Source organism: Notothenia coriiceps, unplaced genomic scaffold (assembly GCF_000735185.1).
Source record: "Notothenia coriiceps isolate Sejong01 unplaced genomic scaffold, NC01 NC01_scaffold00002842, whole genome shotgun sequence".
NCBI classification, from domain to species: domain Eukaryota; kingdom Metazoa; phylum Chordata; class Actinopteri; order Perciformes; family Nototheniidae; genus Notothenia; species Notothenia coriiceps.
The window spans coordinates 500140-513963 of NW_011335543.1; the positions used below are offsets into that span (position 1 = coordinate 500140).

The following is a 13824-nucleotide window of genomic DNA, read 5'->3' on the forward strand; positions in this document are numbered from 1 at the left end:
AACACAACATTGAGTTGATTTTTTAATTGCCTCTCGCCTGCAATGAATGGCCGATGCAGCTGTCTGCGTGAACAGCTGCTCGTCTCAAAAGACAGACCTAACTCTGGGAGGGAGGAAAGAACAATGTTGGGTGAATCATATTCAGCCTATGAGGTATTTTGCAATTTCACAACTTTAAAAAATGCGTGCAGGATTAAGAATCACTTTTATTGGAAATTCACATCTGTTCCAAGGCGCATTTCCCAGGGAGCTCGCAAAGATGCATTTTCAATGCTGTCTGGGCAAGACAGAAACAGTATGGTGTATTACTTCATAAAGTAAACTAAAGCAGACAATGTTTTTTTCTTCTTCCAGCTTTGTTAATGTGGAACCTTTGAGTTTACAAGTTGCAATTTACAACTGTGGAAGAACCAGGGGGTCTGAAAGATTTGATGGAGCAGTCTGTATGGATTTCCTGCAGAATATTTGTCAGACTTGAATTAAGTACTGTTGTTTTTTCTCTCTCTCCCTTAGCCCGAGGCCTTGTGGCTGACTACTCCACATCTATAAATCACCAAGAACGCATGCTTATATCCCGGAGCGAGTGCGCTGAGTCAGTCTGGCAAGGTTAATCACATTCACATCTCCTCGGCCTGTTTGCAGCAGCCAACTGATAACCAAACACACATTACGGGGCATGATCCCTCTTGTTTGCGAATTCTGCTCATATCATGCTTTTACAGTGACGCCACATGAAAGAGCTGGATTTAGGTGAAGATGAGGGTTCATAGTGTTTTGGTGATTGTATCCAAGCATAAACAGCGGTGTCCCGGGTGTTTGGACAACAAAAGTAAAGCCAAAACACATAAAGAATTGCTTTAAAAAAAGGAGAGAACCAGATAGCAGAGGGGTGGGGCTGGGGTAGCAGTGGATGAGGATCGACCATAATAACAGACAGAGGTCTCATTCACGTTGCACACATGCTCGGCTTACACTGGGGCCAATGGTCGGCTGCACTCATATCCTTCTGTCTGTGTGTTTGATGGACTTTAAGAGAATATGGGAAGCGTTCCAAGTGTGACACATGGTTTTTAAGCCTATGAATACAAGCAGCATAAGTGTAGTAGAAGTGTGGGTGTGTTTGCAAGTGTTCATGTTGCAGAATATGGACGCATGTGATTGTGCTTCAATCTTTTTTCCATTCAGTGCTTTGCTTTTTTCCCTCTGTCTCTCTCTCTTTTCTCAGAAGTGCCCTACCCAGATATGTGGGAATTAGGCCACATCGCTCACTACCATCCTACTCTAATCAAAGTGCCGATTCTTGAAACAGACAGCTGTTGTCATGTGCCTTGATTCCAATGGTTATCTGTCCCTGTAGCTGCCCAAGTTCTTAGTAGGCCAGCTGAAGTTGTAGAGAGAGCAAGGGTTAACAACGTCTGCTTATTCAAACTCCAGTCAGAGCAGTGCTCCAGTTCACAAGACAGAACAAACACACTGATCCAAGGTAAGTTCCTTTTTTCTCATCCTCACATTCATACATGCCTGAACATCAGATAATAATGAATTCAAAATAATGTTGATAGAAACATTGTGTGCTTGTTTTGAATTTGACTTTTACTTTGTGAAATGCTAAAAATGATTGTCTTGAGTTGTATTATCGTTATTCACTAACACCTTGTAGCGACAATTAGCAGGTGAAGGGTTGTTTTAATCTTTAGAGTGTGATCGCTTATAGCCACATAAGGAATTGCTTTTCTTTAAAGCCAAGCTAAAAAAGCCAAGAGGGAAAAAACTGCCATATCAATTTCCCAGCACTTTTATGTGGACGTTTCTCCACCTAACAGATCTGCGTCCAGTACATAGCTGCGAGTCAATCAAACTTGATTGATAGAAGTGAACACTCTTGCCATGTTTCTCCATGTTTCTCCATGTTTCTCCATGTTTCAGGGCCTTCAATCCGCTCAAGCAGCAGGGAACATTCTCCAAATGCCTTCTTGGCTGAAATTTGGTAGATAGGAATGGCTAAACGTATACACTCATGAGTTATTGTCTACCTATCTATTCCTGGTTCACGGCAGTTGTCTGGGTGGGCCGTGGCAGAAACAATACCAACTGTTGCAGACTAACTGAAGGACACACTTTATTATTACAAATGCATCTGCAGATTAAGCCCCCGAGCCGTCAGGTGTTAAGGGCAAACGGTTGAGAGCACACAGCGGAAAAACTTCAACCAGCTTTAAAGACGCAGCTCATCGGGATCAAAGTTTGAGATGGGATTTTAAAATCCAAACTATACAACATTACCATGATTCCCCAAATACAGATCTGCTCAAATCTATTGGAATGCAGGAGAATACATTTCAGGTATATATTGAACACTTAAGTCAAATGTATGCGAGTAAAAACTGCTTTTAGCATTTGGCTAGCAGTCTTTTAATGTTATTGGACTGAGTTGTTCTAAGTTAATAAAACAAACGTTTCAAATTGAAAATAAATCTAAGGTAGAATTCAAAATGAAATGTCTGCATTGCACAAAAAGTCTTAACACATGAGTCATCATTTAAAGTGGAAACATTATAAGATGATAGTATACGTTTAGAAAAGTAATCCCTGAATTGGTAGGTGCAGAAGTATTGCTAACATATCAGTTTTCTCAGAGCTAAGAGAGTTGTCATAGGTCATTACAAATCAATTTGTTGCCTGTTTCCATAAAACATCATGGCTCGGGTGACTGGAAGGCGGAAGCGTGGGAGTGTGGTAATGAACAGAGAAAGACGAGGCATGTTCAAACACAGTTATGCTTTAGAATAAGCTTCACAGGGCCCAGTGAGGCCATACATTGAACTGTTGCTACCCAACGTTTTACTTTGAAAGAAAATATAAAAAAATGAAGAAGAAAACTATTGGAGCATTTAAGATGGGGAGAGGTTTAACCCTGAAAACTCACACCAACAAACACATATGCAGGGTTGGGGTCATAGGTCAAATGGGCCTGAACTCTCTCCCTTTAGGCTGAGGACATCAGAGGTCCCTGCTCTCCATTTATCTTACCCATCATCCCTCATCAGGCCAGGGTGACCCCGCGACCCTGGAGCTAGGGTTACCTGTCTATTCATGAGCACGGGGCTTGACGCTGCATCAACATTTGTTCTGTGAGAAAGGAGGGAGTAAGAAAAGAGGAGTTTGTGTCAGTGTGGTCGAGACACTTAATATATACCATACCATATACAATAACTTATTTTATATTAAAACGAATGAATAAAAGTATATCCTCGGTTTGTTACCACTCAAAAGTTCACATTTCTGGCAGGGCCCCGATTGGTCGACTTTTTACTCAGATGACATGCAAGTGTGATCATTCCTGTTTACTCAGAGACAAAGATCCAAAGGAACTCAGTAAACAGATGCCTGCATGGATACCAATTAAAGGGGATACCTATAAAAACACTCCAAAAGCCCCCCTTTGTGTGCTGTCAGCTATCAATCAGGGTGCCGTAAGTGGGATCCTTGAGAGGAGATGCTATCAGCGCTGCCCCGTATACACTCACACCACAGTTTCCCTTATCTCTGCTGAGATAACAGATCCCCTCTAACAGCAAGAGGCCTGAACCAGACACACATGATTTCTGCAAGTCTCTCCATCTCCCTCTCACTCTCCGTCTCAGCTGGGCAATAGGCCACTTCATTTCAGACAGGGGCCCTCAGTAAAAAAAACAGTCAATTTGCTCTGGTTCCTGTTTAAAATTCAATAAGCTCGTCTCTTATATTGCAACCGTGTGGTGCTAGCGGAGGCTTCAGAGGGCACGTGCTACTTCTGATCCCAATCTCTGATGTTATCAGCCCCCAGAAGAAACATGATACATGTCTCAGTTGACGAATCTAGATGGGCATGAAATTGAACCAAAACCAGAAGCGTGACACATCAACAATTTCCTGCAACTGTACTTTTCTATTGTTTTGTAAACATTGCATTTCCGTAAAAACTAAATTGATTAGGGTTTATAGCCCTCGCTGATAGGGAAATGGAACCGATGGTTCAGGATTGCGAAATTAGTATTTTCTTTACAACATGAAAATGTTTTAAAAAAGTGCAGTAAAAGGCACATCATTTATCAGAATATATTTGAATATAAATGTTTTAGTTTTAGGTATTATGTAGGTTATGTAAACGTATTACCAGCAGGTGTTGACAAAGCACTGCATGTTGACCATGTTGCGGTTAACATATGTTTGGTCAATGCAGTTCTTTTTTCCTCGGTTTGAGGACAGCGAGCTGAAAAGATGGTCCTGGACTGGCCATGTTTTTCGGGCTTCGACCAGACCACAGCACGTTGGGCCTAATAACAAAAACAAGCATCCCGGTGTGGAGCTGGTCCCACAGTGTGAGGACCTTAATGAGGAACATGTGGAGCTGCCCAGACACACAGTCAGAGGAAACCCAATCCCCTTTTTTCTCCCCCTTCCTTCTCCCTTCCCCCCTTTCTACCATTCTTTCTTTCTCACTCTCTACCATTTCTAAGTTTTTATCATGAAGCAATTCTTTAAGATCCTCCGTTATGGTCTCTGTCAGATATATGTTTAACACTTAAACACTCCTCTAAGCTCCGTAGAAACACCCTCTTAAGTATTTTTTTCCCCTCTATTGTACCAGAACAAGTGACCCACTGTGAGCAGAAGAAATATGCCTTGTTTTAACCGATACACTCTTTTAGTGCTCCCTCTCTCGCTCTCTCTCACTTTGACTTGTTTTGGAGTTGGTAGTATATACATATTGCTGGGTCATGCAATGCAATACGCTCATAAGGAAACATGGGAAGAAAGAACTCTTTCTCCACCCATCAAGCCTGACAGGCGGTCTCTGAGTTTCTTTCATGGGCTGAATTCATCCTTACCGTCCACCTGGATCAATTAACTGTTTGCTTCAGTGGTCCTCAGACCCGCAGTATGAAACCTCAGTTCATTTAGTGGACAGCAGCTTATTGGGCAAAACTATGGCTGTTTTCTTTTGCCTTTACACTTAAGCCATGGAGATGTTTTATTTATTTCACTATATCTAAAACTGAGCATATTCTTATATTCAGCTAAGATACACTGACATAAACAATAGCTTTTCTTTTGCAGGAAATGTCATCACTCACTCCTGAAGAAAAACCCTGTAACAGGTGAGTCTTTCATTTTAATTCAATAGAACTGCCTTCTATACTGCGTCACTGTTGGGGTTGTCATAGGGAATAAGAAGTGTAACCTGTTTGGTAAAATTTAAAATCTGACCATAAAGTGCAGAAATCAGATCAACCAACCAAGCCTCCAAAATTAGCTGAACAAACAGAGTAAGGTAGAGCCCTCTGGGGGGATCAACTTGGCACACTGGATCCAGTGTGACAGAGGCCCTTCTGGCAGCTCAGAACAATCCAAACGTTCCACTTGGGTTGAGCTGTCTTCGTTTCCCCCTCCACTATATATATCAGCCCCACATCAACATGGGCCTGTGAAGACCTTTCACAAGACTGACAGGCCACCTGAATCACACAATTGTGTGGCCGGAGGAGCCTGCATGTGTATAGAAAAACCAGTGATCCAATAACTGTCTGGGTTCACTTCTCCCTCATAAAGTCAGGAGGGAGGCGCAGAGGGAGACCCACAGCTTCAAGCCAAATGTTCCAGCTGCACCAAAACAAAGCTTTAACTTTTATTCTAACTCTGAAAAGCAGGCAAACTGTGACTTTTTTTACAGCAATGTTTTAGTCAGAAATTGCTAAGTGCATTCAATTTCTTTATTTGCATGGCACAAAAAACACAGAAGTGTCTCAGGAAAAAGGCTGAAAGCCGGTGAGTGTATGTGCCTTGCAGATGGTCCGGCCTCAAAGCAGCTGTGTAAATGAAAGACGGAGTGTCGTTGAATGAGGTGAGAGAGATGGAAAGTTGGCCACAAAAGGAAAAGAGTAACAAGCAAGTTGCTAACAAAAAATGTAATGGAAAAATGAATAGCACACTAAAAATTGCAGAGAGAAAAGAATCATGTCGGAGTATTCTCTCTGAAGTGACAAAAACAGACAATGCCTATTTGTTTTGGCAGGTAAAACACCACTGTGAAGCAGAAAATAACAGATTAACTATAAAAGCTAATCAGTATATTGAAGGCAATCCCATGGTTATCACTATAATTCCCCTTAGTCTTTGTCATTGCTTTTCAGTCAGGATAATTACATCTGGTTGTATATCTAGCGTATTCACTAGATAAAGTAAGATATCATCTGCCAGTTAGTGAATTTGCAAACACAATTGTGAAAACAAGTATAACTAGTAAAACTAGTATTTGAGCTCTAAATCTGGAGTGAGAAAACAACAGGTGGCAGAATCCTGCTTAATGCTGAAAACACAAAAACATTTGTCCTGGTGAGGTGTAGGGGGTGAGTGGGGGGTAAAGACAGTTGTCCCCGAGTGCTTTAGTGCAAAGAGTTAAAATGTGTACTAGTCGGTTTCAACTCTGAATTAGAAAAGCTGCTCAACTCTGAAAATACTGAATGTCTCTAAGTTTAAAACTTAGCAAATATATTCTGTATATTTATACATAAAAGGGCGGTTATAAACACAACACCCTGTGATTATTTAATTATAATCAGGGCAATTATAACTTCATACCGCCCCCTCTGTTGTTGAATGCACTTTTCCTCTGTCCTGATCCCCGTAATTGCCACTACATGTAAATATAAAGCGGTTAGTGAATAATTAGGGTTTCATTGGCCAGCAATCACCTCTGGGCCCGGTCTACACTTTAGACCCCTCCCTCGTAGAGCCGCCCTGAAGACAGGGGCCCCTTTTGAATGACAGCGCTTGGTAAGGAAGACGAATTTTTGTCTGATTTCCCGCAGCCGCAGCGTCGATGAGAAGCAGTCGAGGAACTCCATTCTAACTGAATGGATTGGTATGGGGAGAAGCGGATTTCAAATCACGGCTAAGCTGCAGCTTTTGGACTGTGTAACTTTGACGATGGTTTTACTGTCGCTGCTGTTTCGACCAGGTATGTTGTTTGCTTTTTCAAAATCCGTGCTCCTCCACTCCTCTCCTGCATGCATTGCCAAGCTGAGTCCCGCTCTCCTCGCAATGAAGGTGGAAAAAGTTAACTTTTTCCTCGCGTTGTGTGGCTGAAATCAAACCCTTTAACAGCTTGGAAGTTTCCTCACTCACACAACCTATGTTTTGAGTGTTTTGGTGTTTAAAAGAAGGAGAAAAGCACTTTGTTTGAAAGTTTTCCGTCCGCTGCGGGGACAAAGTAAAGTCCTGTTGTATCCCAGCCTCCAGCCAACACTTGTGCATCGCTGCTAGCCGAGCAGCACGAGTTGACTCATTTTACGGACGTCTTTTTGAACATATTTCCAACCATTCTCGCTTAAAACAACGACACCGAACAATGTGTCAAGAACCGCTTGACAGTTACCACGTTTAACAAAGCACTTGTACCGCTTCTGCTATAGTTTGATCAAGTTATGTGAGATATGGCTTAGCTCCGTGTTAGCATAGCTCGCTAGCAACAGGCATCCAGCACCCGCAGTCAAAGCAAAAGAAAACTAGGGAGCTTATTTTTTACCGAGAAAATGCTGCAAATCGGACACCAAACAGTCACAGTTAAAGTCCCGAGGGCAACTTTAACATTTAGGTTAGACTGTTTTAGTCCTTGGCAAAGCTTAGGGCACCATGGTATTTTCCCTTATTCATGCTTCATTTATTAACTTTGTTCGCTACCATGCATGGGGGTCCAACTTGTTGGCCTCTGAACGTGTTGGTCGCTCCTCTATTCCGGGGGAGATCAGAAACCCCCACTCCATCCCAAGAGCATGTTGTGTTTGGATTTTTGGAGTTGATTTATTTTATACTTCGTGGACATTTTCCCATACGTTTGTGTTGAAACACTTCACACATTTTCTCTAGGGAGTTATTTTTTTAAAGTTGGGAACTATTCTGAAACGGATATTCTTACAGAAAATAACAGATTGTAACATTTGTTAAGGCTTGAACTGCAAAACTTCATATCTTGATACACCTGATAACATGTTAAGATGATAAACAAAAGACACCTCAGGTTCTTTATTATTCGGGTACTTTTTGGTAACTGGATGCTTGGTGGAATAATGTAGGTTTGTTAAAGTAATGTAAAGTAAATAATAACTTTATAGTTAGTGTACGGGTGCAATCAATATGATAAATAGCACTTTAAATCGTGCTTTCAGCCTTGTTTTGTAGTCATTATGAGCTGGCTCTGAGTCTAGTAAGGCACTACAAATATTCAGTTATGTTAGTTTGCGACCTTCAGACGATGTCCAAGCCATTGGGGAAGTGTCTTTATCTCTAGCTCTTAATATAATCTACTAATCTGTAATATACAAATACTGTCTGTGTGGCCGTTTAGCTTGTTCCTTCTCTGCTTTTATATTCACCACACTTGGTAGTCTACTAAGTGCCAGATCATAAAGGTCCTTTGGGGAGATGCACAGTAGTTGATGGCTGTGCAGGCAGTGATTGTCCGAAAGTGTCAATCACATTGGTGACCTCGCAGCGAGACGGGAGAGGTCTGTTGGAATTCAAAGGAGGGATGCAGAATGCCTCTAACTTGACCTCTCACACTTCATCCCCGTTTTTATCAGAGCCTGTGTTAAAGTGCAGACTGTGAGTTGCATTAATCATTTCTCATGCGCCCCTTCGGTGCATCAGACGTATTTGAAAGAGAAGAAATGGTGCAAAAGTATTTGGGTGCACTGGTGTGAAATATCTGTGCTTATCTTGTTGTCTTAGTACGCACTGTTGGGAGATAAGATGGGGCTTTGGAGCAAACTGAAGATTATTCTGTTGCAATAGTAGATACGTCTGTTGCAACTGATTTGTTTTTATTCAGGAAGAGTGATGGATGTGTTGAGGTTGCTGCTAATCTGTAAAGGAAATTATATCCGCTTTTTAGATACAAGAAAAATAGCTGCAGTTCTTTGTTTTCCCAAATGATAATTATCCCACTTGTAAGTCATATGAACAATACACCCCAAATGTAGCTGTTACCACCCAAATATAACATGCTGTGCTCTGCTGCCTCCACCAGCCGCCCTCTAGCTTCCAGTTTGGACCCCCATTTGCAGAACAAGTGTGACTCTTTGGGATGTTCCTCTTGAAGTAATCTGCACTCCCCCCCCCTACACGAGCCTTGCCGTGCCATGTACTGTAGCTTAACGCACTTCAATTACCTTAGCAACAGCCAAACCACATTCAACACCCTCAGGCAAACTAACACAGGTTGGTTTTCCTCCTACAGTGAGGCTACATGCTATTTCTGTGAGGGCTGGTTGGAGGAAATAAGATTTGACTGACTCCAAAGCACAGTGTGGGATCATGGCCTCGTGAGCTCACGCATTTGGGTTTTAATGGCTCTCCTGAAGGAGGTAAACTTGATAGTGGAAAAGTTTTGACTCTGCCTCTTGTGCCGAGGTAATATATCCATAAACGTCACATTGTTTTTTAAGGATCTTATTTGTAGAAAACATGTTTTTGTTCAGATCGGTAGAACTAGTCAGCAACATTCGGGCAGAGAGGGAGGTAACTGATGAAAATGAGAAGAGACGCAAACATCTTCACAGTAATTGTGATGCATTAATGAACTCGGTTCAAAATGTTGATGCTTCTTGTTTTTGTTTTCCAGCTCACTGCCAGCAGTGTCGAATCCAGCGCTGCAATGCAGAGTATGTGGCTTCGACCTCCCCCTCTAGTGGTCTGCAGGAGGACGTGGCTATGGATGTGGACTACTGCATCGCCTTGAGGGCCTATGCTCTGTGCACCCGGCGGCAGGCGAGGAGCTGCAGGGGGGACCTGGTCTACCACTCGGCCGTCTTCCGCATTAAGGAGTTATTCTCTCAGCATAACTGCTCCAGCGAAGGGCCAACCTCCTCCGCCAAGGTCCCCAGTACATCTCGGCCAGCCGTGTCGGAGCTGTGCGACTATGAGAACCGGGTCCTCATGTCGGGCTCAGCTGGACAGCAGAAGAAATATGCCCACTGTGGATTATTCGGAGACCCGCACCTACGGACTTTCCGTGACGAGTTTCAGACCTGCAAGGTGGAAGGGGCGTGGCCTCTGATTGACAACCGCTTCCTGTCGGTGCAGGTGACCAATGTGCCTGTGGTCCTAGGCTCCAGCGCCACAGCAACCAGCAAGGTAAGGATGTGTTGAGTGTAAATGATGCAATGATAAGTCCATTGATTTTATTTTTTGGGGGAAAATGCCAAATATACTCTGGTTTCTGATTTAGAATATGTGGAAGCAAAGAGAGGATTTTCAGGCTTTTCCGCATTTTATATTCAAAATGATTTACGGAGTCATGATGGAACAATTGTCATATCAGTCAATAAAGGCCTGCATAGGTAAATCTCAAACGTTTCGCAAGAAAAATGTGCAAAGAAACCAAGAACAAAGTCGGGGACCCCTCTGAAAATAGTTTTGCGACCCTTGGTAGGAGGGAGTTTTTCTCCCAGCAACACCTACAACAACATTAGGAACAATCACTGATTATCGTTGGATTTGAAACGAACGGCAAATTAGCAGGCGTTTTTTGAGTGCTGGCTTTTTAGCTCGAGTATTGCCATAAAGTATCAACATGTGAAGTTAATCGTCATTCCACGGTGCCTCTCGAGCCCCCAGCATTCCTCTTGTCTTGGAGCTCCTTCAGATCTATGAGGGAAAAGAGAGAGGAGGGGAGTCCTTCAGCGGTGTTGAATCACAGACATGCTTGAGCGCTCTACCTTTAACACATGGGTGGTCATATGCTAGTGATTAGGCTCACTCTAACATTTTCCTCCACCGCCACGATCTGGAATGTTTTTTCACCCCTCTGGTCAAATAATTAACTGGGTGCTTTTTGAGTAAATATTGATAATGTGGAAAAATAAAGGAATAATTGGACAGCAGCTTGGGTTTTTTATTAGCCTAGTGAAATAGTCTCATTTTGTATGCTCTAAATGTTTTTAATTTGTTAGAAATTCTATCATATCTCTGTATTTGGTGCTGAAAGTCACATTGGTATATTGGGCTCCCCAAACATATATCATGTCCATGAAAAAAAGGTTTATCAAGCATTTTAAAAATGTGAATTGCATGCTTAGTAAACTCGTTTCCAACTGTCAGGAAATGTTGTCCCTACAAAACCAATGTTATATCAGCAATTTGAGAATGATAAACTATAATACGATGGATCTCAGAACAAACTCTATCAAAGGTATTGGCGGTGTGTTCAGAGACTAATGCAAACCTGTAGTGTGGGTGGGTCTGTGCCAGCACCCGCATGCCCCCATCATGCTTTTAGAGTTGTTTGCAACTGCCAGACTTAAGACAGGAAATCATCCATCAAATACAGCATCCCCGTAAGTGTAAACGTGACCACAGCCACCACTTTGTCAAGATACTTTAAAGAAACAGAGGTTAGGCCCCAATTTTTCAAAGCTCAGCTGGAATACAAATCATAGTCAGTCAGCGAGTGCCTGAGTAGAAGTGTTGGAAGATGCATGAGGATTTGAGGCTGTTATGAAACAGTGTTGTTTGAGCCAACATTCAGTGGAGTTATGCCTGCAGTTGTATTCATTCGTTTTAGGTAACCTCACAATGGTTGTAATTGTGGTTTATTCGAACAGTTTCTATACTTGTATAGTATCTAGTGGACCACTGATAGCAATCACTGTCACTCTTTAAAAAAAAAAAAGGCTAGTGTTTGCCATCAACACCTACCACAGCATTCAAGAATGTTTGGTTTCCTGCTGCCACCTTGTGGCTTTGACTGGTACTGCTCTTTTTCAATGAATTATGGCATATATTTTCCCTGCTAGGATGCGTTTCTTAGTGTACGGACGACATTTATTCAAACTGACACATTCAATTGTGAAATGTTGGGATCGGCCTTTTCAATACTGATCATATTTTTTCTTCTAATTTCAGATCACTGTGATCTTCAAGTTCTTCCAAGGCTGCACAGATCAGAAGGTGTACCAGGCCACCACAGTAGATCTGCCATTGGCCTTTCAGGATGGGAGCCGCAGTGGTGGTGAAAGTGGCAGCTTGTCCATCGTAGAGCGCGGCGGCTCAGGAGTGGGCCGGCAGGTGAGGATCCAGGCCCGTTATATCGGCACCTCCATCATCGTCCGGCGCGTGGGCAGCTACCTGACCTTTGCCATCCGCATGCCAGAGGACACCCTGGACTTTACGGAGGACAATGGTGGTCTGCAGTTATGCCTGCACGGCTGCCCACGCAACGAGCTCATCAAGGAGCACACGCTGGGCATTCAGAGCCAGCAGCCCCGCCTGCAGGGCACCAACACAGAGCTGGGGCCTCTGCGGCCCCCTCACCAGGTCTACACAGTGGAGCGGGCCACAGCCAGGTGTAGAGAGACTCTGCAGGTGGAGGACGTGTACTTTCAATCCTGTGTGTTTGACTTGCTGACCACAGGAGACCCTGAGTTCTCTTTGGCAGCCTACGGGGCTCTGGAGGATTTAAAGGCGCTGCCGCCGAGTAAACTGAGGCAGAATTCCCCCAGGACTCCTCGAATTTACAACGGAGGAGCGTCACACACTGCAGCAGCAGCCCACAGCTCCCTCTTCTCACTCGTACTCCTCATTCTGCTACTTTTGTAAAAGATTCAATATAAATGATTTTTTTTTTAAAGAACAAACATGGAGACAAACAGAACATGGAAGCATTACCAGCTTGAGGAAAGAGTGACTAGAGCAGACCTATACATTTGTATTTTTTTGGGGGGTAGGGCAGTTTGTGAATGTTGTGTATTTTTTCAACTCCACATTTTCTATGTCACATCAGTTGTAAAAAGACAGAAACACATTAAAATAGTCAGATTTGGGTCCAGTACTACAGGTTTCAGGTCATTGGTTTACACCAATCTTTATCAACTCATCAATGGGTGTGCTGATGTCATGGCAGTTCAACAGCATTGTGTTTTAATGTAAATAGAAAGGTCATTGGTGCACAACCTTTAAACACTCCACCATGTATGAAGCTGCACATGTATCTGCAAACTGTATGTTAACAGTTGTTCTGCAGAGCAATAGCCGCTTTCACACCAAGTACTTTGCCGTACTTAGTTCCCAGCACTTACTTCCTCCATGGAACTAAAGAGCAGATTGCGTTCACACCGGAATAAGTCCCTGAGGGAAGATTACGCAAATGAAGCCGCTGACGTCACTTCTTTTTCTTCTGCTTTGGGTTTACTGGCAAGCCGCAAACAACTTCACGGCGTATACTGCCATCCGAAGTCCCCGGCCAGAAGTCCCCGGAGTTTGGGACTGGCTTCAGTAGAAGCTGCTGGGACTCCCAGCAGCTTCTACTGAAGCCTTCCGAGTAAATCCCCAGAACGCCGACACCTTCTCATCCCTCAACCGCTCCCATGTTTTTTTTTGTGTTGCCATAAGTTGTTCTCTCTCCGTTGGTGCGCGGGACTAATGCTAATGCTAATAATGCTAATGCCAGCAAATACAATGGCGGCTTCACAAAACCTTTCAGAGTTTTACGGGGCGTGGTTTGCAATTCGCCCAGCCAATCAGAAATTTGAACTTTCTTCTCCCCAGGAAAGTACCTGCTCTCTAGCAGGGACTGAAAAGGGGGGAAAAGTTATCATGAACTAAGTTCTCTTTTTGGTGTGAACGCAAAATCCTAGGAACTATCGGAACTAAAAGGGAAAAGTACGGGGAAAAGTATTCCGGTGTGAAAGTGCCTATTGATTGATAATTGTTCTCAGGAAAGGTCATGCATTTGAAACGAATGAGGCAAAACGGGGGAGGGGGGCTGGATGGGAAATGTGCAGCAAT

General features: G+C 43.2%; 1 protein-coding gene across 1 annotated transcript; it reads left to right on the plus strand.

The window, feature by feature from the left end:
* The first annotated feature begins 1445 nt into the window (after positions 1–1445).
* rgmd (RGM domain family, member D) lies at positions 1446–13138 on the plus strand. The gene is made up of 5 exons (XM_010765970.1): positions 1446–1483; positions 5101–5141; positions 6852–7000; positions 9662–10173; positions 11944–13138. The coding sequence occupies exons 2-5, from the start codon at positions 5104–5106 to the stop codon at positions 12634–12636; spliced, it is 1392 nt and encodes a 463-aa protein (XP_010764272.1). The 5' UTR covers positions 1446–1483; positions 5101–5103; the 3' UTR covers positions 12637–13138.
* The last annotated feature ends 686 nt before the right edge of the window (positions 13139–13824 follow it).